Consider the following 24,699-nt stretch of genomic DNA (forward strand, 5'->3'; position numbering starts at 1 on the left):
GGAGGAGGAAAAGAAGAAAAGAAACAAGGGAGAGATGCATGTCCAGAGAGTTCCCAGAGAAGCTCACCAGTCGCAGCTGGGGCAGCCACAGGGCTTCCTGTGCCAGGATTTACAAAACAGACACCCAAAATAATCCATCACAGAGAGCAGAGCCTGGGCAGTAAAACGTGCTTGAGAAACGGCACATGGCAACCGGAAAAGGCAGTTTTTGTTTTGAGTGGTTTGGTTTTGGAAAAAACAGCACTTTTTTCTATCTATGAGAAGTTTTTGCCCAAAAGATTCTGGAAATCTGGAGGATTCAGCAGCATTGAGAACCAGTGCTGGGAAGCATAATTTAAACTCAGTGTGCTCCAAAACCAGATTTCTGGAGTCACAGAATTGTTCAGGCTGGAAAAGCCCTCTGAGATCATCGAATCCAGCTGACCCCCAGCACTGCCCAGGCTATCACTGACCCCTGTCCCCAAGTGCCACATGGCTCTGAAACCCCTCCAGAGATGGGGACTCCACCCCAGCCCTGGGCAGCTGTGCCAATGCCTGACTACTCTTTCTGTGAAGAAAATTTCCCCAATATCCAACCTAAACCTCCCCTGGCCCAGCCTGAGGCCGTTCCCTCTCCTCCTGTCCCTGTTCCCTGCCAGCAGAGCCCGACCCACCCCCCCCCCCCAGCTGCCCCCTCCTGTCAGGGACTTGTGCAGAGCCACAAGGTCCCCCCTGAGCCTCCTTTGCTCCAGGCTGAGCCCCTTTCCAGCTCCCTCAGCCGCTCCTGGGGCTCCAGCCCCGTCCCAGCTCCAATCCCTTCCCATATCCATCCCTTCCAGGTCCTTCTTGTTATGGTGGCCCCAAAACTGCCCCCAGGATTGGAGGTGTGGCATTTCCAGCCACATTTCCAGTGTCTCCACATGGACTTGTGTTTACAGAAGCTGAAATTAAAACCAGATTTGAGAACAGCCCCTGCACTGTTAACAACACCAGTACCGTGCCACTGACCCTATGGAAGCCCCTGAAACATCCCAGTAACCACAACACCTGCCCCTTCTCTCAGAGACTGCAGAGCTCTGCTTCACCACCAGATTCCAGGTTTAAACCAGAATAGCAACAAAAGAGAATGTTAAAGGTTGTTATTTTAGATAGCAGAAAAGTTAAATAACCACTTATGCTGCAGCTACTGCAGCCACAGACTTTGATATTCTGGTGGTGCTGGGATGACGGTTGAACCTGATGATCTTAATTAAATGTCTTTTCCAACCTTAACAATTCTAAAATTCCAAGATTATTGTTATTCCTGCCCACCAAATTGGCACTTTCGGAGACTATTCCCCCAAAGGACAGGTTTAAAGATACTCTTGCTACAGCCAAAAGACCCCGCAGCTTTCCGGGGAGGCCAAACATGAGTATCAATAAAGAGGAGCTCCTGGAGCCATCCTGTTTGAGGACTACAGAAAGTGAGCACATAAATAGGGTTTAAAGGAGTTTTCAGAGCAGCACGGAGGCAGAACAGCCCAGGTGAGACAAGGAGCACTGACTGCACTGGGCACACTCAGGTAACATCCATAAACCATCAGCTCCATCTGCACAAAACTCAAGCCTATCTTCAACTTGGCTTTTTGAGAAACAGCTGAGAATAATATGAACTGGTGTTAGCTGTCACTAAGGGACCTTATTCTTCTGACATCCCTAGACCTCAGCAATTTGTGCAACCCTGTGTTCAGAGCTGCTTCCATCAGCTGTGACCACAGGCTTCCCAAAAAGTCCTGCAGGGTCCAAGCCACAGTCAAGACACACAGAAAGTGTCATTGTTGATTCCCCACCAGGGCAACTTCAGTCCCAAATTCAGCATGGGAAAAATGAGTAACACAGCCCCAGGGAAGGAAGAGAGCACCTGGAGCTGCAGTGACGGTGTTCCCAAAACAGAGTGGCTTCACCAGCAGCGCTTGCAGCCCCAGCAGAAGGAAGAGCCAAGTATCCAAACTGGCAGTGACTTGAGGCAGAGCATCCAGTACTTCGTGCATGACCAGCATCTCACTGGCATGGCCTGAATGCCCAATTATTGACTTGCTAATGACATGTGCATATCATTAACTGTCCCGAAAGTCACCTCACAGAGATGTTCAGGGCAGAGCAGCCAGCCAGAAGCTCTCCACACTCTGATTTACTGTTTGAAGTACACAAAGGTTGTGTTCAGGAGCCTTATCTAAGGAACTTCCCCAACATTTAGACCCTTTAAAGTGACACAAGCATGGCTGCAGGATGGGTCTCACCAACACAACTCCCTGACAGGAGGGGGCAGCTGGAGGAGGTCAGGCTCTGCTCCCAGGGAACAGAGACAGGACAAGAGGAAACAGCCTCAAGCTGTGCCAGGAGAGGCTCAGGTTGGATATTGGGAAAGTTTCTTCATGGAAAGGGTGCTCAAGCCCTGGAAGAGGCTGCCCAGGGCAGGGGTGGAGTCCCCATCCCTGGAAGTGTTCAGAAAAGGTGTGGATGTGGCACTGAGGACAGGGGTCAGTGGTGGCCTCGGCAGTGCTGGGGGTCAGTTGGACTCAATCTCAGAGGGCTTTTCCAGCCTGAACAGTTCTGTGACTCCATGAAATCTGGTTTTGGAGCATGCTGAGTTTAAATTATGCTTATCAGCACTGGTATCTCAATACTAATGAAATCTTCTTTCTCCATTGCTATTCAACAGAAAATCAGGAAAACCCCAACAACTTCAATACAAGTTTCTCAGTGAACGTTTAGGACAGGTAAAAAATGGGAAAGCACTACACTGAGACACACACAGGAAGCTCCTCAAGTGAATTTGACTTGGGAACAGTTCCTGGTTATGCCTACTCCTGGAAAAGGCTGGTATTTGTGATGGAGATACTGATGATAAATGGACTGAAGGAAATTAATTCCACCCAAGCCAGGCAGCCTTCAGTGAGCAATGCTGGTACCCACTGATTCAAGATGGATAAGGTGGGATTTAAACTCTCCATGCCCTGCTGGGAGCTGCAGGGATTGTTCAAACCACCACAGTGCACAGCATACTCTGGACTATTCTATTTTTACAGCTTCCAGGTGGCCTGGAATAACTTTTCCAATAAACAAGGAAAGGAAATTTTTCCACGGATGCCTGCTGAACCTGCCCTCCCAGCTCCCTGCTGTGCTCTGGTCACAGCCCTCCCCACAACACCCCCACAGTGATTCTGGCTGTCCTGAACCCCCTCCTGGGCTGCCTCAGGCTCCCCACGCTGGGCTGGGCACGAGTGACTGTGGCCACTCTGTAGGACCAGACCTGCAACAACAGCCAGCAACACCAAGGAGAAACTTTTCCTTCCACAACTGCTCCTCTCACAACACAAAGAAACTCCCTGGGCTCCTGGCACCTCCTGGCACCTGTACCAGATTCAGCTCAGGGTCAGCCAGCAGATTATTTGGAAGATGGACAGATCAGATCAATTTTGACTCTTTGGGAAGCAGACTGAAGTTTGTCCCCATCCCCACCAGAGTCACAGCCACCTTCCCAGCTCCAACAGCTCATGATTTGCCATCCAGGAAAGCTCCTCTCTGGCTACACAGGCACTCTCTCAATTTTGACTAATGGTGCCTATTTCAGCAAGGCCTGGCCTTGGGCTGGGCTCATGGGGACATCTTCTCAGGAGCCCTGAGGCAAAACATCCTGGGGGAGCCACGGGGCTTCATTCCTCACTGGGGAGACTCAGCTGGCACCTCCAGGCAGCTTTGGTGGGTCCCAGACCCTCCTGCAGAGCTCAGATCAAACCCACTCCAGCACAGGAACAGAAAATACAGAAACATGGAATCACAGAATATCCTCAGTTGGGAGGACCCCCAGAGATCACCCAGTCCAGCCCCCGGCCCTGCACAGACACCCCAACAACCCCACCCTGGGCATCCCTGGCAGCGCTGTCCCAATGCTCCTGCAGCTCTGGCAGCCTCAGGGCCGGGACCATTCCCTGGGGAGCCTGGGCAGTGCCCAGCACCCTCTGGGAATGACCCCATAAATCAGGTGTGATTTCATGTTCTAACTCTGGAAACAAGAAGAGAGGGCAGCTGTCTCTTGCTGTGCACAGGCAGCACTGGGTGGCCGTGCTCTGACCTGTTTCCTTTGCTCCCACAGCTCCTGAGAAGACACCTGGAACACTTAGCTCTTTATTGCTTAATTATTCTGAATGTGAACACACAGCAGCACCCTGGGCTCTCTGTTCATCTCTTGTGGGCTGTACTCCAGTGCCAGGAATCCAGCAAGGCCACCCAGCTCCAGTAACACCCCAATATTCCTCAGGGATCTCTGCTCACACAGGATCTGAGCACTTGCTCGGCTGTGCCGCTCCAACAGCCCCTTCCCAGAGCATTCCCTTCCCCCCCTTCCTTCACACAACGTGGTTCTTGCCCAGGCAATGCCTTCTACCATAAAACTGCAATATTTGGTGAAATAAAAGCTTTCCCTCCTCACCTTCTGGCATGGCAAAGAGGAGGAAAGAAGGAACTCACACAGGTCTGCCTGTATTGTATGGAAGCCCATTGGCCTGGGAAGCCAGAGAGAACCTCTCCACCATGAACAGCATCCTCTGGGCCCTCTGCCCAAAGAGCTCTGCTAGAGATGATTTAATATAATAATCATTACCTAAGACAGACTGGCTTTCCTACAAGTGAAAGACACACTGGTCATGGAGGAACCAGAAGTCCACCTTCTTCATGGGGGATGGAGGCGATCCTCCCTTGAGACCTTCCCAGCCAAAAGCTTGTTTGGCACAGACATGGCTCCTCTCTGCCTTTGATCAGCTCAGCTCCCGTCACATGGCAGCGATGGGAAGGTGGGAATCTCTCCAGGGAGAAGCCACACTCTTCTCATCAGAAGTCAGAGTCAATTTGAAACAGGAATCTTTACCTTCAGTGCCAGGTTGTCCACCAGTGCAATCATGGAGTTCTTGAACAGAGTAGCTGCTGTCAGAGGTCTCTTGGTGACCTCAGTGATGCTCAGTTTCCCTTCAGGCCACATCATCTTCAACACAGGGTTGGAGCTACAAGAGAGTCTCTTTAATTGCAATCTCCCAGCACTCCCACTCCACTGACAATCCAACAGCTGCTTTCCACCCAGACCCACTGCTGCTTCCAGCTCACAGCGCATCACCCACACCAGGGTGACATTCCTGGCACAACATTTTGTGCTCTTAAGAGCAAGTTCAAGCTTACAACTGAATATCTGGAAGAACAACCAGCACATTCTTCCTTCAGATCAAGATGTGCAGGAATAGGACAGTGAAACCCCACAGAGTGATCCATCAAAGGCATGGGCTGCCTCACTGACACAACAGAAAGAATTTAATCAACACAGAGAAGAGTGAGACCACACCATCCTCCCTTGGAACCTGGCACCTGTGTTCAAGCTGCATTTCTGCACCTCTCTTGATATAGAAAGTAATTTATACACTTTAGCCTGTATTTCTGAAGGGTTCAGCATGAGGCAAACTGTCCCTGATGGATGGCAAGAGTTCAGGAACAGACAAAACTGAGCACATTTACAGCAGTCCAATGGCCAATCTGTCACAGGCTTTAATGTGCTGGAAGTGGTGTTGGGGAACAGGATTTTCCAGAGACTTCACACAAAAAACAGGCTAAATTTAATAAAACCACACAGCAAATATTTTGCAAGGTTCCTGGTCGATGGGAAGTGTTGAAAACAGGAACAGTGGGACTGCTTGGGAGAGCACAGCCAGTCAGCCCAAAGGACTGCAGACCAATTTAACACCCGCCCAGGTAAACAGTGCCCAGCACTGCAGGGTGTCTGTGCCCACTGTCCTCTGAGCAGAGCCTCTGAAAGCTGCAGATTACAAAACCAGGACATGCTTAATGCCAGGTGAAGAAAAACAGCTCCATGGGCACTTCCACCCACATTCTGATGGGATTTCGAATCTCAAGGCAACTTTTGCTTGCCCAGCACGTGACCTCATGGTTTGCACTTTTCACGTCACTGCACACATGAAAGGATTCAAATCTATTTGCCCATTTCCCCCTATATTTTCATCCAAAACAGGATGTTTTAGCTGAGGCCAAGGATAGCTGTTGTTAACCAAAGCTCCCCAGTATCTTCAGCAGTGATTACAGACAGAGCAGTGATGGTAAATCTGCAGCTGGTTAATGACAAATCAGGCAGCACAGGCAAGCGCTGAACTATCTTGACTGCACAATCAGTTGGTTTTGAACAAACACTTTAAATTCAGTTCAATTAAAGGCTGCATCAGGACAGAGACAACATGTACAGAATAAGGACTTTAACCTGAAAAATCAAACTAACAGCCTCTGGGTCATGGGAGATGTACAAAGATCAAATCCCAAAGCAAAGTGTTTATTCACACACACTGAAGAGAGAATCACTGAAAACCTGAGTCTCTGATAGCATCACTCCACAAAAAAGGATTTTGACAAATCAGATTAAAATTCACCTCATTAATATTCTTACCTGTTGTACATGAGGCGTTTGAAGTCTTGAAACAAAGTGTCCTTGTTTTTGTCAATAAATCCAGTGACTGAGTAACTAAAAACCACAGGAAAACCCGAGTTAATTACAAAGTAGCAAACTCCATCTGTGAGCTGCTGCTAACTGTGGAATCAGCATCCCTGCACTCCTACAGACACAGCAGATGCTAATCAGGAGGCCAGCCCTGCTCCCAGCCTATCACTAATTGCTGCAGGAGCAGAGTGTGAGACTTGGATCCTTGGGCCCAGCTCCTGCCTCCAGCACGGAACAACAACCTGGCTTCAGAGAGCCCCTGGAGCTGGGCAGGGGCTGGCTGAGACACCTCACAGCACTTGTGCAGGGGGCAGGTGGCCCAAATTCAGGAGTTACACTCAGGATTCTGTCTCCAAGCTGAGCATGTGCTTGTGTTAAATCCTAGAGAAACTCAGGTTTGTTTTTCAGTCTGTGCAGTCTGCCCCTCTCGTGGTGGAGAGAGGCTGAATTCCAGAGCAGCCTCTGACCAGTGACTGGGGAGCTCTCCTGGAAATCAACACACGCACATTTTAGATTCCTTCCTTCCTCTATTCCCACAGCAACACCACTCCAGGAGGTCACTGTTTCAGGGTCTCATCTCTTCTCCAAGTCTCAAGGTAGGCAGTGCTCTGTCCTCATGGAAAAGGTCCAAAATCTCCCCATTCAGTGACACTCACACAGATGTTTCCTGAGCTGCAGATCCCACCCTGGGAAGCTGCATCCAACCTGCAGGCTCTGGGATCAACCCACAACCTGCAAATCCCTGTACAAAGCCATCCTCAAATCACAGAATCACGGAATAGGACCTTTTAAGAGTCATCCAATTCCACCCCCTGCCATGGGCAGGGACACCTTCCACTATCCCAAGTTGCTCCAAGCCCCATCCAACCTGGCCTGGGACACTTCCAGGGATCCAGGGACAGCCACAGCTGCTCTGGGCATCCTGTGCCAGGGCCTCACCACCCTCAAGTCTTAGGGCTCCACATAAGATCTGAGCTTGAACTACCTGTGATTCCTTCCACATTTCAGTTTTCTTTTTCACCATTTGTCAGCAACTGGCAGTTCAGAAGGTTTAACCACTAAGACAGCACCTTGTATTTTCTCCTCCAAACCCCCCTGAAATCAGGGATACCTGTCAGAAATTGCTCAGCAAAGGCTCCAGAAGACAACCTGCCTGTGCTACATGGGCTCCAGTATGGTAACACTGGTTGTCCTTGGAATTAAAATTAAAATCAATCTCAAGATAAAAGAAATTATGAATTATTCCCCCAGTAACTCCCTTTCTTCTGACATGGGAAGTTACACAAATCCTAAATCATTAAGTGACTCCAGTGATATTCCACACGACAGCTTTCCCAGCAAATGGTTCCTACCATGTGCATCCTTCACTTCCACTCACTCTCCCTTCCCACTGCTGTCACCTCCTGCACTGCTCCTGCAGGTTCCAGGCAAGCACCTCCCAACCCTCCTGCCCCGATCCCTCCTGCAGGTTATCACTCCCCTGTGCTTCCAGCCTGCTCCAGCTGATTGGAGAATTTAAAGCCAGAGTTATATAATCACACCAAACAGATGTCTAAACCAGATTTTATTAGCTCAGTGTAGCTTTCTCGCATAAACACTGCTGCCTTTTTTCCCTCTTTTTTTTCCCTGGAGCACTGCTCTCCCCTCACTCCCACCCCTCCCTCTCCTTTTGTTTCACTCCAAGTACAAATTCCCACTCTGTAGAGCAAGGCACCAGCAGAAGATTTAATTGATAAGCAAGCACTGCACTCTGTAACTGTGTATGACAGCTATTCTGGCTTGCACCAGAAGCAGCAGTAAATCAGAATATTGTACCACTTCAGAGCTGCTGGGAAGACAAAAATAGAAGGTGCAACTTTATTTCTGAAGGCAACTCACATCACATCCCCGGCGTAGTGCTTGATCCGGAAGTCTCTGTCGAACTCCAGCGTTTTGTCCGTGGCACAAAGCTGAAATAAATTCACATACATCAAAATACTAGCCTTGGGTTGATATTAAAACACCATCCCTGGATTTACAAGCTCCATGGAAGAACAACCTGCCTTCAAAACAGCACTAGGAACTGCAGGAATTCCACTTTCTATGTGCATGTGCAGATGTGAAACCCAGCGCTGGATAATGTTTTCATGGATGCACTGTAAGAATATGTGCTTGTACAAATGAAGCTGCAAGAGCCTATAATTTTATCAGGAAATTGATATTATCTCAGAAACACCATTATGCAAAAAGAACACTTGTGCCTGTAGAGAAACACTGCACCCACGAGTTAATTTACGACTTTTTTTAAATCTTCCTTTATATTTTTTCCCATTGCAGTGTAGCTCCTCAGCAGAGAAATGGGCCAATTGCTGTAACAACAGCAAGGCTTGTTCTGCCCCAGATCCCTCCTGGTCATCTGACACCCCTCAAACAGGGACCCCTGTGCAGATCCACTGCTCCAGCCCTCTGCTTCCAGCTCAAATTCCCTTCCCATCCCATCCCATCCCATCCCATCCCATCCCATCCCATCCCATCCCATCCCATCCCATCCCATCCCATCCCATTCCTTCTGCACAACAGAAGATGTCCAGTGCCCACATGGCAGCTGTTCAACAGCAGTGGCTGTAACACACTCATCCCTTCAGGAATAGCAGGAGCCAAAAAATCCATCAGGGCTGGCTTAATTAAAAAGGCAGAATGAGATAAGAATGAGGATTTTGTTATAGGCAAAAGGAGCAGGAGATGAATTAAGTCTTTGCAGGCAGCATTTAACAACACCGAGGGCTATGAGCAGATATCTGCTATCCACAAAAAGTCTTGGAGAAATAAAAGAGGAAATTAGCATGGTTGAAATGCAGGGCAGGAGGGATGACTGGCACAGGGAGATACACTCCAAAAATTCACCTGTGTCCAAGAGCACAGGATAGATTGGCTCAAACTGTTAAGAACAGATGAAAAAAATAGAATATACTTTACACAAAATTAATCACAAGGAGGAGCCCAAGGAGCGTGAGTACCAAGGTCCCCAGGAGGTCCCAGAGGTGTGGGAAGTCCAGCACAGCAGGAGGAGGGAGCACCAGGAGCTGCAGAGTTGATGGATGACCGAGGTGCAGCAGAACACAGAGGAAATGAAGGAACGAGGCAATACCAGGAAAACGAAGTCATTTTTCTTGCTGCAGTGTGTTCCCAGCACGGGGCTAGGGAGTGCCTTTGTCAGCCACCCAAACACACAGCTCAAACCAACAAGTCAATAAAAGAGGCAAATACCAAATGGAAAAAGAAATGTGTCTGTGCTACCAGACAGGGCACAGCTGGCAGCACAAGCTCCTCCTAAAGCTCATCCAGCTCTGGAGAGGCTGGAAGGAGCCATAACACAGCAATCAGGAGTTTTGTTGTTTGCTGGTTTGTTTTTTCTTAAGGCGTGATTCTCTCCAAACTTTGTGTCTGCTGGACAAAGCAGTTGAAATTAGTGAAAAAAAGAGCAGCAAGTCCATTGATAAAGTGGATCACCTGCTTGGGTTTCTGGGAGCCCTTGCAGGAGGCTCCTCACTGACAGCTCACAGCATTTGAAGGGTAGTAAAGACAGGAGAAAGGTGTTGGAAAGATGGGAATCCTGTGGGAGCCGGCACTGAGGCTGTGCTTTCACAGCATCTGAAATGAGCCATAACCTGAGGGCAATGGGAAGGTCATGGGGCTGGGTGGTGGCACTTCATCACTGAGGGCTGCCTGGGAGAAACTGCGGGAGACACCCGGAGTTAAATGAGGGCAAAGCAGAGCAAATGAAATGCCCCAGCAGGGCAGGGATTCCCACTGAGAAAGGGCAAAGTTCACAGGAACTGATGGGCCCCAAACTGTCCCTTTACCTACTCTCCTTCATCTCAAAAAGAACATGGAAAACTGGGAGAGGCTTGAAGGGCAAAACCATCCCCTGCTGACTGCCTGCCCTGGGAGGATGGGCCAATGAACTCAGCCTCTCTGGGTTAGGAAAGAAATGCCCAGAGATGATGGCAAAAAATGTGGAGATGATGTAGTGGAAGACACGAAAGAGAACTGTGTTTTGCCATTTAAAAACTAGGAGGTGAGAGGTGTAATCTAAAATGGAAAAGCGAGGAGGGAGGGAAACAAGGAGGAAGGAGCTCTTCACATGATTATCTGAGCTGTGGAATTCTTTGTATATTTGAAAAACCAAGAAGACCACACAAAAAACCCTACTAAGGACACCAGGAGGTTCCTGGGCTGCAGGTCCCTGAAGATGGAAGCAGGTCAAGTTATCAGTTCACATTTGTCCCATATTGGGCTCTCATGTGGGCGTTCACCACTGTCCAGTGTCTTGGCAGACACAACATCAGGTGGACTGGAATGGACCTTCTGATACTCCTCCCTTCAGAACCAGTTTGTTGAGATTGATGCTCTCCACAATTTGAAGACTGAGGCATTCATGGACTGTCTGTCACTGCACTTGATCCTTCCAAAGTATAATATCAACAGAAAAGAAATGGAATTTGGAGAGGTTGAGGATACGAACGGTGACGTTGGGAAGGGCCACCAGAACATGTGGCACATCTGCACATCCAGATTAGTATTAGACAAATCTGAGGAGGACACCCCACACTCCAGGAACACAACGTTCTGCCACAAATTCTGCTGGTGGAAGTGTTAACCAGCATTCTCCTGGCTTGTTCAGCCTTCCCCAGGACAAGGGCGCCAGCGGCGTGGAGCAGCCGGGTACACAAAGTAGGACACGACTATTTAGGGCACCACAGCCCCCTAGAGCTTCTCCACATGGAGCCTGTGTGCAACATGCTCTGCAGGGAGCAGCGGAGCATGAACTGGGCTGAGGGACGGGAGCTGCTCCCAACACACGACTTCACCTCCTCAGGAACAGTTCCCATGTGTGGAAATTTACAGGATCTGCGTGGAGCCACTGCAGTCTGCAAAGGCACGGCATGAGATGGAATCAAGCCCTTTGTTTTAATCCAAATTAGAAGAGCTCAGAAGGCTCAGGCTTCCCACAGCAGTTGTGGGTGGGACTGAGGAAGAGCTCTGAGGTGCTGGGACATCAGCAGAGATGCAATGGGGAGAAAAAATAATCATTATGCTGAGAGGTTTATGGGTCAGTGTTTTTAAGGTTCTATTGATTTAACTAGAAATTAGCAAGCCAGGCAGATCCATCACCCCCTCCATAAACATTATTTATAGCAGGATTCCTTGTCTCCCTTGTAGCCTGTGCAGGCAGTTTCTGACAACGCCACCTCCTGCTGAGGAACGCTGCAGCTGGCAATGCTGTCCTTTAATGTCTCCTTGCTGGGAGGGGACTCCTGAAGGCAAGGACTTGAGCAGATTTTATTTTTAAATGTTCATTTTATAGCCTCCCATAATACCTCCTGAAATTCCATCCCCTTCTGCCACCACACTAAAGGACCACCTGCTCCCTCTGTGGCAGAGCCCCTTCCCCTGGGCAGATGTGGGAGCCAGGACAGAGCAGAAACCAAACACCTCTCCCTACATCCACTGACCAGACAGCTCTGGAAACTGGACCACTCCCCCAGCTCCCCACTGCAGAGGATCCCAGGCTCCATCCCACCAGCATTACCACTAAAGGAAGCCGTTTGCATTCAAACAGGAACCCAGACTAGGCCTCACACTTGTTTTCAGGTGGGTTTTCTCAGAACGTGCCATGTCACTGCTCAGGCATGTGAAATCTGGGTCAACACTGGAATCAAGCTCCCTGTCCCACTCCCTGAGCTCAGGTGCACGTGGCAGGTGAGACATCAGGTGTGCTGCAGCAAAAGGGCATTTAAGGAAAGCAGCATCTGGGAGGAAAAAGTGGTTTTTGGTTTACTTTCATCCTGGCCTCTCCTCAGACAGCCACAGCCAGACCCATTGTTTATCCTGGGCCTCCCGGAGGCAGCCTTTAGCACATATCTTACACAACCAGGCTAATTTGGTATTTCTGACCTACATAAAACATTGTGCCGGGGTGGGAGGGAGCAGGGGGGACTGGCACTCTGAGCCACGCATTTCAGACAGTGTTTCTGAGTAGAGAGACGTCAATAAATTAAAGGCCCTTATTTGATTACTTAGTGTGAAAGATTCTCAAATTAATCAGGCTGGTGACCATTTTGCAATCTGCTGCCAAGTGAGGAACAAATGAAGCCTTTTAATTCGCCCATTGTAGCCCAGACAAAGCCGGGCGAGGGGCCGGGGTGCTCTGAGGTGCAGCGGGAGATGAGCACGGTCTGCAGCCAATGACGATGAAAAAAGCCCAAATCACAGCGCTGTAATAATGCAGGAGTGCGAACAATTTCACTGTCACTATGTATTAGAGCAGCCTGGGAAGAACAACACGTGGGCCGAGCCGGTGCATCGATTGGTTCCAGATGACATCATGGTATGTCAAGGCACGAGCTCAGGCTCCTTTTATCCCGGAATAAAAGGGATGTGCCATCGGACGTGCTGGAGCTCCCTCTGCCGGGTTCCTCTGCGGCTGGAGCTGCTCCGGGTTCCTCATCTCACACTCAGTCGCAGCGATTCCAACCCAGCCACCCCTAAACCCCTTTTTCCTCATTCCATTCCACCTCAGAACACGGAGAAGGGATGGCAGAGGACAGCAAGGTCTGTGGGTTACCTTCCTGCTGGAGAAGTGCGCGTGCTTCCCCAGTTTGTTGTTGAGGGCCTCGAGGAACATCTCATCCGTGACTTTCCCCACGTTCATGCAGGCATCGTCCAGAATGGCAATGATCCCTTTGTGCTGCTGCTCCACCAGGTCCACGATAACCTGGTTGTTGAAGTAATCAATCTGCAGCAAACAAAGGACAGGGTGTTGGTGACCTTGGCTGCAGAAATGGGAGAGTACCAGTGTGACAGCAAGGAGCAATCAGCTCTGAACGTGCAGATCTCTAATTCCTGATCAAGCAGGCTGCTCTCCTATGCTGAACAACAAAGGAAGTGATTTTTCAAACCCCTCACAAACATCTTGAGACCTCTGCTGCTGAATGCCCTTTAAAATGTCTTTTACAATTCAGCTGTGTGCAGTCACCACAGTGACACTGCACATCCTGTTCTTGGCATTCTGAAGAGTTTGAACAGGAAAAGTCAAGATTTTTGAATGTTACTATCAACAACTAGAAAAATCCATAAGCACTCAGAACAGAAACGCACAGTCGTGTGTGCGGCATCACAGAGGTGCCACAAGAGGTTTCATCTCAGACCTGGAGTCCCTTATTTTCCCAAGGACACACGTGCTGAGGTGGCTGGGGAGCTCCCGCCCCAGCCTGATCCCAGCCTGACAGGACAGCTGGCAGGGACACAGATGTCCCATCGACTGGAGCCTGCATGTGGAGCAACTTCAGATCTGGGACTTGTGCTGGTACACTGACCTCACAGCAACCTCTCCCTCCCCTGCCAAAGCACTCACATGCTTCCAGGGAATTCCCTCTCGCTGGTACTCCTCCTGCTCCTGCTTTAGAACCAGCTGAATGAAGAGCTGCTGGAGCTTTTCATTGCAGTAATTAATGCAGAATTGTTCAAAACTGCAAAAACATGAGAAGAAAAGGTGATGAGTGTTCTGGGACAGGCGAGGGCACAACACTGGGCTTTAGAAGGTGGCTGACCTGTTATTGTCAAATATCTCGAAGCCATAGATATCCAGGACCCCAATGACTGTGTTCTTGCCATGCACTGTGGTGTCGTAGTTCTTCACCTCGATGACATCGTTGATGTGTGTCACAATCCAGCAGAAGAGACGCTCGTAAATGGCCTGCAGGAAACACAGACTGAGGGCTCCTGCCTGCACCTGCCTCAGCTCTTCCCAGGAAATTCAACACAGCTCATTCCAGGCCTCCACCAAAGCTACAGGTAATGTTCTGTTGAAAGTGAGCAGCTACTGACTGGAGAAAATATTCTATGGAAGTATTTCTTTTCTTTCTTCCAAAACTCATTTATAACAAGTCGAAATCCCAGTGAGGTCACTGGGTGCAGCAGTTCCCTAATTTGCTTCCAGTCAGCTTTTCAGCTGCCTAATAAGTACCATTCCTGAGAATTATTTAACAATAGTGAAGAGCAAGGGAGAGGTCAGTCACAGAAACCCAAAAACTGAACGATGACAGGAAAATCCTGTTCACCTTTCACAAAGAAAATGTTCTGGAGGCAGAGGTGTCTTCAAAGTCCTCATGTTCAAAATGTGCTGCGAAGCTGGGTAAATACATTATCTCAGGAAAAGAAGTCAAGTTAATAATCAAGGACCTTCATAACTTGATCTGCTCCTCCCTTATAATTTGATTTCTTAGCAGAGGAGGAACAATTGTCACTCCTGCCATCAGTACCCACTTTTCTCATGGAAAGTGTCCCTGCCCATGGCAGGGGGTTGGAGTGTGAGGGTCCTTTAAGGTCCCTTCAACCCAAACCATTCTACAATTCTTTAAAAAATTAAAAAAACCCAACACTTCGTGTTTCCAACCTGAATTCTAGGTATTCCAGTTCCACTCTCTACTCTTTAACTGCAAAATGAAGTTGAGGATCCCATTTCACAGAAAATTCCTCCCTCTATGACATATTTGCAGATGCCAGCCTGGCCTGCAGCCTGTCCCCTCCTCGGTGTGCCCCTCCTGGCACTGCCGGCTGTGGGAGCTGGACCCTGCTGGAAGGGCAGGGATGGGGAGGTGCCACAAACCCCTACAGAACTCAGGAACACGTAGGTTCAGAGAGAAATCTGCAGGATGTACAGCAAGCACTGCTGATGGACCCAGCAGGAATCCTCCTGGCACTGAGCACGGTGCAGTTCTGACAGCAAAGCCTTCCTTGGGCACCGAGAGCAGCTCAGCCCACGGGCAAAGGCAGCAGGAACGTGTCTGGGTGAGTGTCCCACACCTGTGCAGAGGAAGGGGACTGGAACTCACCTTTGCAAAGGCGTCTCTGCCGTAGGTGGCCTCCTGCTCCGTGTGCTGCTTGTCGATGACGTCCCTGCCCGTGGCCACTGTCCGGAACAGCAGCGCCTTCTCCACCAGCTCGGCCTTGGTGGACAGGAGGTCGGCGATGACCGACACCGCCTTGCTGTTCTCGATGATGGGAGTGTCTCCATCCACGGAGAACTTCAGGTTCCCCTGCAATCAGCAGCATTTCTCTATCTGCCTTTTACTAACAGGAATCACCACCCCCCAGGTCCATCCATTTTCCACCTGTTATTCCCAGCAGGAAATATCCTGCCACACTGGAAGGTGGGTCTTCCATATCCACACCCTCAAAGCTCCAAGGTCAGCGGGAGCAGCAAAGGCTTTCTCAAAGCAAAGCATTCCTGCTCAGTGTTCAGCTCAGCTTTTGGGACAAATGACATCAAACACTTCCTGAGATTTAATCAAACACCAAGATTCAGATTCCAGGGATAGGGAATTGCACCATGTATACAAATGCTGGATGTAGCATTTGTCTTCACTGGCTGCAGTTCTCCTGGCAGTGCTCCTTCCACAAAGGGAATGGGAATGGTGTGGGGAAGCGGGGAGGTCAGTGCCAGTGGGACTGGACTGGCAGCACCCCACCACCACAGCTCTGCTCCTGGGTACCTTCTGTGCCAGGATTAAGCAGTGACACCCTTTGGTGATCCACAGCAGAGGGTGCTCTCCCAGCCTGCCTGCATGGCCCCACTCTGCTCTGCCTCCCTTCCTTCCCAGCACTGCTACCCCAAGGAGGAGAAGGAACTGCAACAAAGCTGTTCTTTGCCACCCTCCTCCTGCCCACTTCTTTCCTCAGGGACACACAAGAGCTGAGATACAGGGACACTGTGCAGGGAAGGAGGCTCTGTGGCTCCCAGGAGGCTCCAGGAGAAGGAAGATTTCCTCAACCTCAGAGCACAAAGAATTAAGAGGTCTCCTGTGTTTCCTGTGCTCAACCTTCACCATGAAGTGAAGCAGAACCACTGTGGTGAAGGTGAGTGTGAGGGCAAAAAGGGACAGAAGCTCCCTATGCCCTCACTGCCAAACCCCAACAGTTCCTTTTTCAGAACATTTAACAGCTCCCAGTACTTAGTGGGATGTCTGGTTTGGGATCTGGAACATGCAGAATACATGTGATCATTACTGCAGTGCCCTGTTCCAGCAAGGACTTTCTCTCCCCACTGGAGCTGAGAACTGGACACACTTTCCCAGCCAACAGAGCTGCCAAGTGTTTCTGCAGCAGGAAAATCAGAGCTGCTGGCAGTACAAGCCCTCCTGAGGAACAGCCCAGGGATGGGTTCAGGGATGGATATCCATGGGCAGGGAGCTCACCAGGTGCAGAATGGCTGCCACAATTTTGTAGACAGTCTGAATCTCCTCCTGCTTGAAGCCAATCACCTTCATGGCATCAGCAACTGCCTTGAACTCGGTCCCGTCGTTGATGGAACACTGAGGGGAGAGAGAAGTTTGGGATGGGGGGGGTTTAATGGAAGTCAGCTGTGAGGAAGCAAGGATTTCACAAGCCCACGGGAAATAAAGATGCACTTTGATGTTTCTCACATGCAAGCCACTGTCATGAGGTTTCCCAGCTTACTCCAATGCCATCTTGCATGCTGGGACACTGAACCCTGCACTGCACACACATATTCTGGCAGCAGGACACACAGAAATCCACCACAGCACAATAAATTTCCCAGTGGAATTTGCTAAGAAAGAGTTCATAAAAAATCCAAGAAGAACAGGGACAATTTGTGCAGTCACAGACCCTCTGAGCAGCGGCTGCAGAGCACCAGCAGGAAATCTCTGTTCTCCACCTCTCTCAAGATGAGCCTCTCCCTCCGTCCCTGCAGCCTCCTGGGCTTGTTTTCGATGCACATTTTTAGAGAGTCATCTGGCATGTGAGGAGGTCTCTGGGTTTCTGTACCAAAGTGCATCTCACAAAAGCACCCAGGAAATCAGGGAGCCTTGTGTCTGGACCTTGCTTCAAAGGGACAACATTAGGGACAACTCCAGATGTATCTGAAGTGTTCAGGATCTTGTTGTCCTAAAAACTTCATGGGTTTGTTCCCTTCTTTCTTGCTCAGAGTTCCCCCTTGAGGACAAGTCAGACATGAAGACTGAGTGCTTCAGTAACTCAAAGATCATGCTGAAAAAAAATGAGTCCTTATGGCTTTTTGGTGCAGAAAGCAGTTTAAGTTACCTATCATGGGGCATGGAATGTCTGCCACTGGTAATATGTCAAATATCTACACCTGCATTTATTAATAAAGCATTTTATTGCTGTTTATAAGCAGACACATGCAGCATGCACAGGTATATTTGTATATTTTAAGCAGAATAGAGGGGTATTTTTTCTATGATTTAAGTAAACTCATGCTTTATCATGTAGTGCCAGAAACTTCATTACAAACAGCACACCAGTGTCACCTTTCTATATTCATCCCCACTGATCTCAACTTCTGCTAGCTCAGCAGTGCTTTGAGCATTTCCAGCAGCATTCCCAATGTTAAGCTGTCCCTGGGTCCCTCAGACCCCTCACCTTGAGCTGTGCCCCAGGGCAGATGTAGCTGTAGGCTGATGCATCCTTCTGGAGGTGCAGAGAACGCAGGAGCTGCTCAGATCCTCCCTGCAGGAGCTGCATGAAGAGTGTTTTAAGAAACGGTGAATGAAAAATACAAAATCCTTCTTTTTTCTGTCTCTTGACAAGCAAAATCATAAAAATATTAATTACTGCTGCAATATGTGGAACACAACATGCAAGATGTGGAGTCTGCACTGGTGCAGGGCTCTGCCACCACAAATCACTGTCCTTTTAGAGTCACAACTGTATAAAAACCAGCCTGAACCCCCTCCAGACCTGTTCACACCTGGGCCATGCCACAGCTGTGCCTTGGCAAGCACATTGCCCACACAGAGACTTTTCCTCCTGGAAATGACACATCCGTGAGGAAAGTGCTAACACGGCATCATGGAGTACTGAGAAATGGGGAAAAAATAAACAAACCTCCCCTTTCCTCACTGCAGAATCAAGGTTATACTAATAGGCTGACCATATCCCCCAAAGGACACACAGGGAACCACCACACAATGTGGAAGACATTAAAAAACATCAAAAAAACAAAAAAAGTCAACTTGGTGTAATAAAATTACTTACATATGGACTAAAGGCCTCAAGAGAAAATAGAGGGATTAGACTTACTACAAATAAAACAGTGAGTCAAAGTCCAATGTCCTACCATATTTGTTTAGTCAGCCTCCTTTTAAGTTTATAAATGTGTTAATATGGGACTGGAGGATAGAAAACAATCCATCTTCCCAGGCTCCCTCCCAGCCCAGGCCCCCGCCGAGAACTGAAGAACCCAAGATCACCCAAGATGCTGCAAAAGGGAACCTTCTGCAAAATACATGAGAGGGTGAAAGCCCTGAGTGCTCTGCCCAAAGCGTCTGGGAAACTGGGGACAAGTCACTGCTCCAGCAAAGGAACACAAACCTGGTAGAAGGAGTGGAAGCTTCGTTCCCCTGGCTGCTGCACGATCACACGGGACTGGGGGAACAAAGCACAGCACTGGGTGTTAGCGGGACATCAGCACCTCCCCTCAGACACCCACATCACCAGGACACCCCAAATCCATCACATCTCACACTCAGGCTCTTGGGAACACCATCACACATGTGCGACCCTGGAGCTTGTGGTCTACAGTCAAAAGCACCAGCTTGTGTAAAAGCTGCAATGTCCTACTTCCACCCAGGAACCCCATGTGGGAACCACAGGGTGGCTTTCATAGAAGAGTGAAATAAAACTTCATTTTAGTTTTAGAATTATTTAATCACTGGAAATGAAAACCAGGACTCTGTGACTACAGACAAATGCTCAGGGCCTGCTGGTCACCACTCCTACACCCCCAGGACAGGCTGCCCACAGCTCCCAGCCACGGTACCAGGGAATGCTCTGCTCTGACACAAGGGCCTTGTTTCAGGGAGCCATAGCTCCATTCCAGAACCCTCCCTCCAAATCAGTGTAAACAGCACAAAAAAGGGTTAAATTGCAGCAGGCATTCAGTCACCAAGCAACGTGTCCTTATTTTATGCTGTAAGTTTGAACTACGGAGAGTGATGAGGAACAAAGCTGCTCTAGGGAGGTTTAGGTTGGATATCAGGAAAGGTTCTTCCCCCAGAGGGTGGTGGGGCACTGCCCAGGCTCCCCAGGGAATGGGCACAGCTCTGAGGCTGCCAGAGCTCCAGGAGTGTTTGGACAGCGCTGCCAGGGATGCCCAGGCTGGGATTGTTGGGGGGTCTGTGCAGGGCAGGAGTTGGACTGGATGATCCTTGTGGGTGCCTTCCAACCCAGGACATTCCATGATCCAGTGTGTTCCTGTTGCAAAGCCACTGTCTGTTATGGCTTGTGTTTGGGCCAGAGCCTCCACTGCTTTGAAATGGAAACAAATTTAACTTGGGAGAAGTCAAGAATATGAAATAAGCAATCAGGATAAATAAATCATCAGGATTTAAGTCACTGCAGCTGCAGTCCCAGCCCTCTTTTCACATCAAAGTATCCAAAGTTAAATGTTTGGGTCTGTTGTTTTCTTTTTTAAAATAAAGTGTTTATTCTGAAAATAGACTTCAGGGAAATAAGGGGAGAAGTAAAAAAGAAACACAAACAAAAAAGGGTGTTGGCAGATGTGGTCAAACACATAATCAAAGCCAGACGTGTCTCACACAGCAAGAACTGTTAATGGCTCACGCCTGGTTTCTCCAGTTTTGCATATTCCAATGTTTTCAGACACCACTTAATGACACGAAGAAAATAATTATGCTCAGGATCACTTGGAACATATACAAACAACACTACCAACAGCTCACCCAAGGCTGTGGCGTTATTCCAAAATAACACTGCTCAAGCAGACTTGCTCCCTATAGCCCTGGAGATCTCCTCCTCCAGGAAGAGCTCAGGGCAGGAATTACAAAGGAGCTGTGCAGAGGGTAAATTGTATCCAAAATAAAAACTGACATTAAACTTCAACCTCTCCCCTTCCCCCGAAAAACCTTTGGGTAACACAGCCCTGCTCCTGCTGAGCCCTGGAAGTCGTGGTGCTCCAGGAACAGGGTGCTGCCAGCACTGCAGTGGCTCTCCTGACTCCTGAGGAAAAATTAAACCCCGGATTTATTTCCATGCCCTCATATCTCACCTGCTGTACACGTCTGAACGGAAAACTTTCTACTGGCAAAGCACAGATTGCAAAAGTAACTCCAGCAAAGGCTGTAACTCTGGAAGGGAGGGTGCCTCACCTTTTCTAGCAGGTAATTATTGATGTGCCCACCTATGGGGTCTCCCTTGAAGTCGAAGTTGATGTCCATGTACTTTCCAAACCGGCTGGAATTGTCGTTGCGGTTTGTTTTGGCGTTGCCAAAGGCCTCCAACACACAGTTGGATTTCAGCAGGATGTTCTTCACTCTGCAGGAGGGAGGGATGGATGGAAAAGGGAACAGGGTAAGACTTCAACACTCACACCATGGGATTTTTTTTCCCAGCCATTTCTCCAGAAGAATTCAATGACAGCAGTGATGCTCTTTGATGGCAGATTTGGGCAGATGTGGATGACATCAGCAATCCCATGGGAAATCAGCTGGGAGCTGTCAGCAATGCTCCTCAGAGCAAGCAAATGCTCTTTGGTTCAAAGACCAGACCCCCACCCTGAAAGCAGCACCAGAAATTCAGTTTCTATACACATTTGAATTCTGAAACCAATTTTCTGAACTCTTTTTCAAGTCATTTTCAAAAGTCCATTCTGGGTAGGTTTAAGTCTGTTTCTGCAGAAAGCCACATTCTTTGCTCCAAAACTTTTACTCCAGGACAGAGAGGGACATTTTGCAATTCGGAATCATGTGAGCCTGGAAGGTCACAGAATACACTCCTTGCACGCCACATGGTGTTCTAGCCCACCCAAATTTCAGGCAGTTTGCCCCAGGAAAAGTGATTTAGAATCATTTAGGTTGGAAAAGACGTCAAAGATCATTGAGTCCTGCCATTAGATGGTTGATATTGGCTGGATGGTATTTCTAGATGCTGTTTTGATTTTGAAAGTTCGAACTTTCAAAATAAACTTTTCACTGTGATTTCAGCAATTAATACTGCAAAATTCCCAGAGTAAAAGCAGAAGTTAAGTATAAATCAGCATGTACAAGAGACTGTCTGATAATGTGGTGCTGCAGAGCTCACAGAAAGAGATCCACAAGCAGGAGAATTTCCCTTCTTTTCCAGCCCAGGCCTTACCTCTCCACCTCAGCCCTCTGCCCGGGGTTGGTGATGGCTGCTATGTACTGCATTATGTATTTACTGGCCTCAGTTTTCCCAGCCCCGCTTTCACCTGGGGGCAGAAACACCACGGTGACCAAACAGATGAAAAAAGCAAAACAAATCATTGGACAGAAGACCTCAATTGTACCCCAACAGTGCCTGGAGGGTTTGAGTTTTTCTTTTTAAAGCAATCTTTATGTGCACTTGGGACGTTTACTAAACACAGCCATAACCCTGCCTGGTTGCTGCTGGGCTGACTTTGAGCAATTGTGCTGTGAGATTTCACAGGTCGGGAAAAGGGCTGGAACACAGAGGATCAAAGGAATATTGTTAGAGGAGAAAGCCTGGCCTGCAGCAGCACAAGGGGCCACTGTTCAGCACCCCAGCCCGGGGCTCTCTCCTTTCAGAGCCGCTGGAGCACGGGGACATTAAGGAAGCAAGTGCCAGGATCCAGCCAGGGATCACTCTGGTACCAGCCCTGCTCCCACTGATGGAGCCACTGCCTTTCCAATGGAGCAGGGAACAAACAGTGGCCAGTCAGGGCAGCGACAAAAATCAGCAGCTTCTGAGGGGAGACAAGCCCAGTTCTACTGATCCCAGCTCACTCCTGATCCCAGCTCTCCTGATTCCAGGTCACACCTGATCTCAGGTCACTCCTGATCCCAGGTCACTTCCCAGAGCAGACACAGGGCTCTTGCTCACATTATCCCTCTGCAGGCACAGATCCAGCTCCTGACTGGCACCAGCTCTCGAATGAGATAAGAAATAATTGTGCCGGTCTCCACACACGGATTCAAATGCAAATGAGCAGCTTTAAGATTAATGAAGTTTCTTTTATAAAACGCTGTCATTAGCCAAACAATTATTCTCCTTCCGCCTGGAATTTCACACAGATCAAGTGCTCATCACCATGCAGAGCCCTCCCAGCCTACCTGAGATGACAATGCAGGTGTCTTTGGATCGTCTCTTCATGGCTTTGTAAGCAGCATCAGCGATGGCAAAGAGGTGGGGAGGCCTCTCGTAGAGCTCCCTGCCCCTGTACTGCTCGATCATGTCCCGCCCGTAGATGTTGAGGTTCTTGTAAGGATTCATGGAAACAACCACCTCCCCGATAAAGGTGTAAATCCGGCCTTTCTCGAACCTGCCCAGCAGGAGACAAAAGGCACAAATCAGACAAGTGCAGAGGTTCAGGACAGGCAGCTGCCCGGGCCATCGGGTGAACTCTTCCATCACCCTATGGAAACACCACAGTAAAACCCTGGCTCTGGACATGCCCCGAGCAGGGATGGCACAGCAGAAGATACAGAGACCCGAGGGTACAAGGACAACAGCCCAGGGCTGACTTGGAGTTCCACCACCTACAAAGGACATTTCTACCTCTGTTTCACTTCCAGACAGGCGATATGGAATTTACAGTTTCTACAACGGACAGTAAGTGAACACGAGTGTGAGGAGCAAATCTAATCCACTTCATAAAGGGGATTTACAGGCAAATTCTTTTTTCACGTTCTGTAGTTGTCCATGACCCCTCAGGCCAGAGGAGAAGAAGTTCTGAAGCCCTCACTGAGAGGTCTAATCACACTTGAAAGTAAACAAAGACAGAAGCCCAGGAGGGAATTGCAGCTTCCCACTCTAGCATTGAGTCCTTTTTGCTGGAAGGCACTTTAGTATCACCACTGCTGCTAAACCAGAGGGGAAATATTTCTAAGAATGTGTGCAAACAACCCTAAACTACACCATTCCTATCCCTACCTGGCCCTTCGATTCTTTCTGCAAACAAGACAGAAAATAACTTGACGTTAGTTTAAAAAAAGTGTTTAAGTTAGAAGACGTTTCCAAACAAATTCCTATTTTATTGAAAGTTACCTATGAGGAGAGCTCAGAATAATTCCAGATTAACACAGCATTTGTTTCTCAGGAGGAGAAAGGACAGCAGCAGGTTTAGGGATCAACATACAAACCCTGGATTTCCAGCGCCAATCCCTGTCTGCAGCTGCACTTAGACCTCGGGACATTAGATGGCACCAGAACTCCTCCACACAGCCCGGGAGCCTCGAATCCGGATGGACTCCAGCACAAATTCCAGCATTACTTTATTGAATTTATTACCACCCCCATGTGGTGACAGCCCTGACATTTTCTATTGTTCATTTGAGAATCTTCTGCAGCATCTTGGCAGCTTCAGTTTTTAGCAGGTGTAATAAAACTCAAGAAATATCATCCAGCAACCAGCATTCCACTTTCTAGGAGTGTTTGTGCCTCCAACTCCAGCTTCCTCCTGGAATACTGCACTGGGAAGACACAAAAATTGCAAAACTTCCTCTTGTTCCTACATCACTTTTAACTGAAGGTGTCCTGATACGCATTTCCCAAAACAATAATGAGCTTAAAATGCTAAGTTATTTTACATTTTTGAGATACATGCTGTTTGAAAGGTACCAGTAATGTACCTTTCAAAAATAGATAAATAAAATAAATAGCAACATAATTAGCAATACCAATACCCCTAATTTTAATTTCTTGGAAGATGCCAAACAGGTAGAAGTGCAAAGGGATGGGATTACAGGCTGGGAGTCCATGGGGGACTCTGCATACACAGAGGAGAGCTTGAAAAATCAAACCCACACAACGCTGTTGGTATTAAGGAGATCAAGTCACACTGGGATATCAATATGTTATGGAAACCACAAGGACATCACAATGAGCAGAATCGTTCCCACCTTTTGGAGATGGACACCCGAAAAAGGTGAGTTACCCAATGGAGAACTCCGAGGCTGCTCTCCCAAGTCCCTGCCCAGCAGCACAGAACTGCTGCTCAAGGCACTACTGATGCTGAAAATAAAGATCCAGCAGATTATGGATGAGGTTTTAAACTCCATGAGCAGCTGGAGGGTTCACGGCCACAGAGAAGGTAAGGGGGTTGGTTTAGCTGAGGAGAAATAAAAAAATAAAGGCCATTCCTGCTGCAGTGTCGTGCCAAGCCACCATCA

At 48.7% G+C, this 24,699-nt stretch overlaps 1 protein-coding gene across 1 annotated transcript in view; it reads right to left on the reverse strand.

The window, feature by feature from the left end:
- MYO1D (myosin ID) overlaps window positions 1–24,699 on the reverse strand; it is a gene marked incomplete at both ends in the record, with an annotated part of 152,400 nt that overhangs the window by 94,034 nt on the left and 33,667 nt on the right. The window contains 13 exons of the mRNA XM_082297298.1: window positions 4,886–5,018; window positions 6,458–6,532; window positions 8,387–8,457; window positions 13,116–13,286; window positions 13,905–14,019; window positions 14,101–14,246; window positions 15,385–15,588; window positions 16,747–16,863; window positions 17,954–18,049; window positions 18,905–18,958; window positions 20,701–20,866; window positions 21,686–21,779; window positions 22,642–22,850. Coding sequence (XP_082153424.1) covers window positions 4,886–5,018; window positions 6,458–6,532; window positions 8,387–8,457; window positions 13,116–13,286; window positions 13,905–14,019; window positions 14,101–14,246; window positions 15,385–15,588; window positions 16,747–16,863; window positions 17,954–18,049; window positions 18,905–18,958; window positions 20,701–20,866; window positions 21,686–21,779; window positions 22,642–22,850 — 1,651 coding nt within the window. The remainder of the gene's footprint in view (window positions 1–4,885; window positions 5,019–6,457; window positions 6,533–8,386; window positions 8,458–13,115; window positions 13,287–13,904; window positions 14,020–14,100; window positions 14,247–15,384; window positions 15,589–16,746; window positions 16,864–17,953; window positions 18,050–18,904; window positions 18,959–20,700; window positions 20,867–21,685; window positions 21,780–22,641; window positions 22,851–24,699) is intronic.

The sequence above is a fragment of the Coloeus monedula genome (genome assembly GCF_965178545.1).
Source record: "Coloeus monedula genome assembly, chromosome: 26".
In the NCBI taxonomy this organism is placed as follows: domain Eukaryota; kingdom Metazoa; phylum Chordata; class Aves; order Passeriformes; family Corvidae; genus Coloeus; species Coloeus monedula.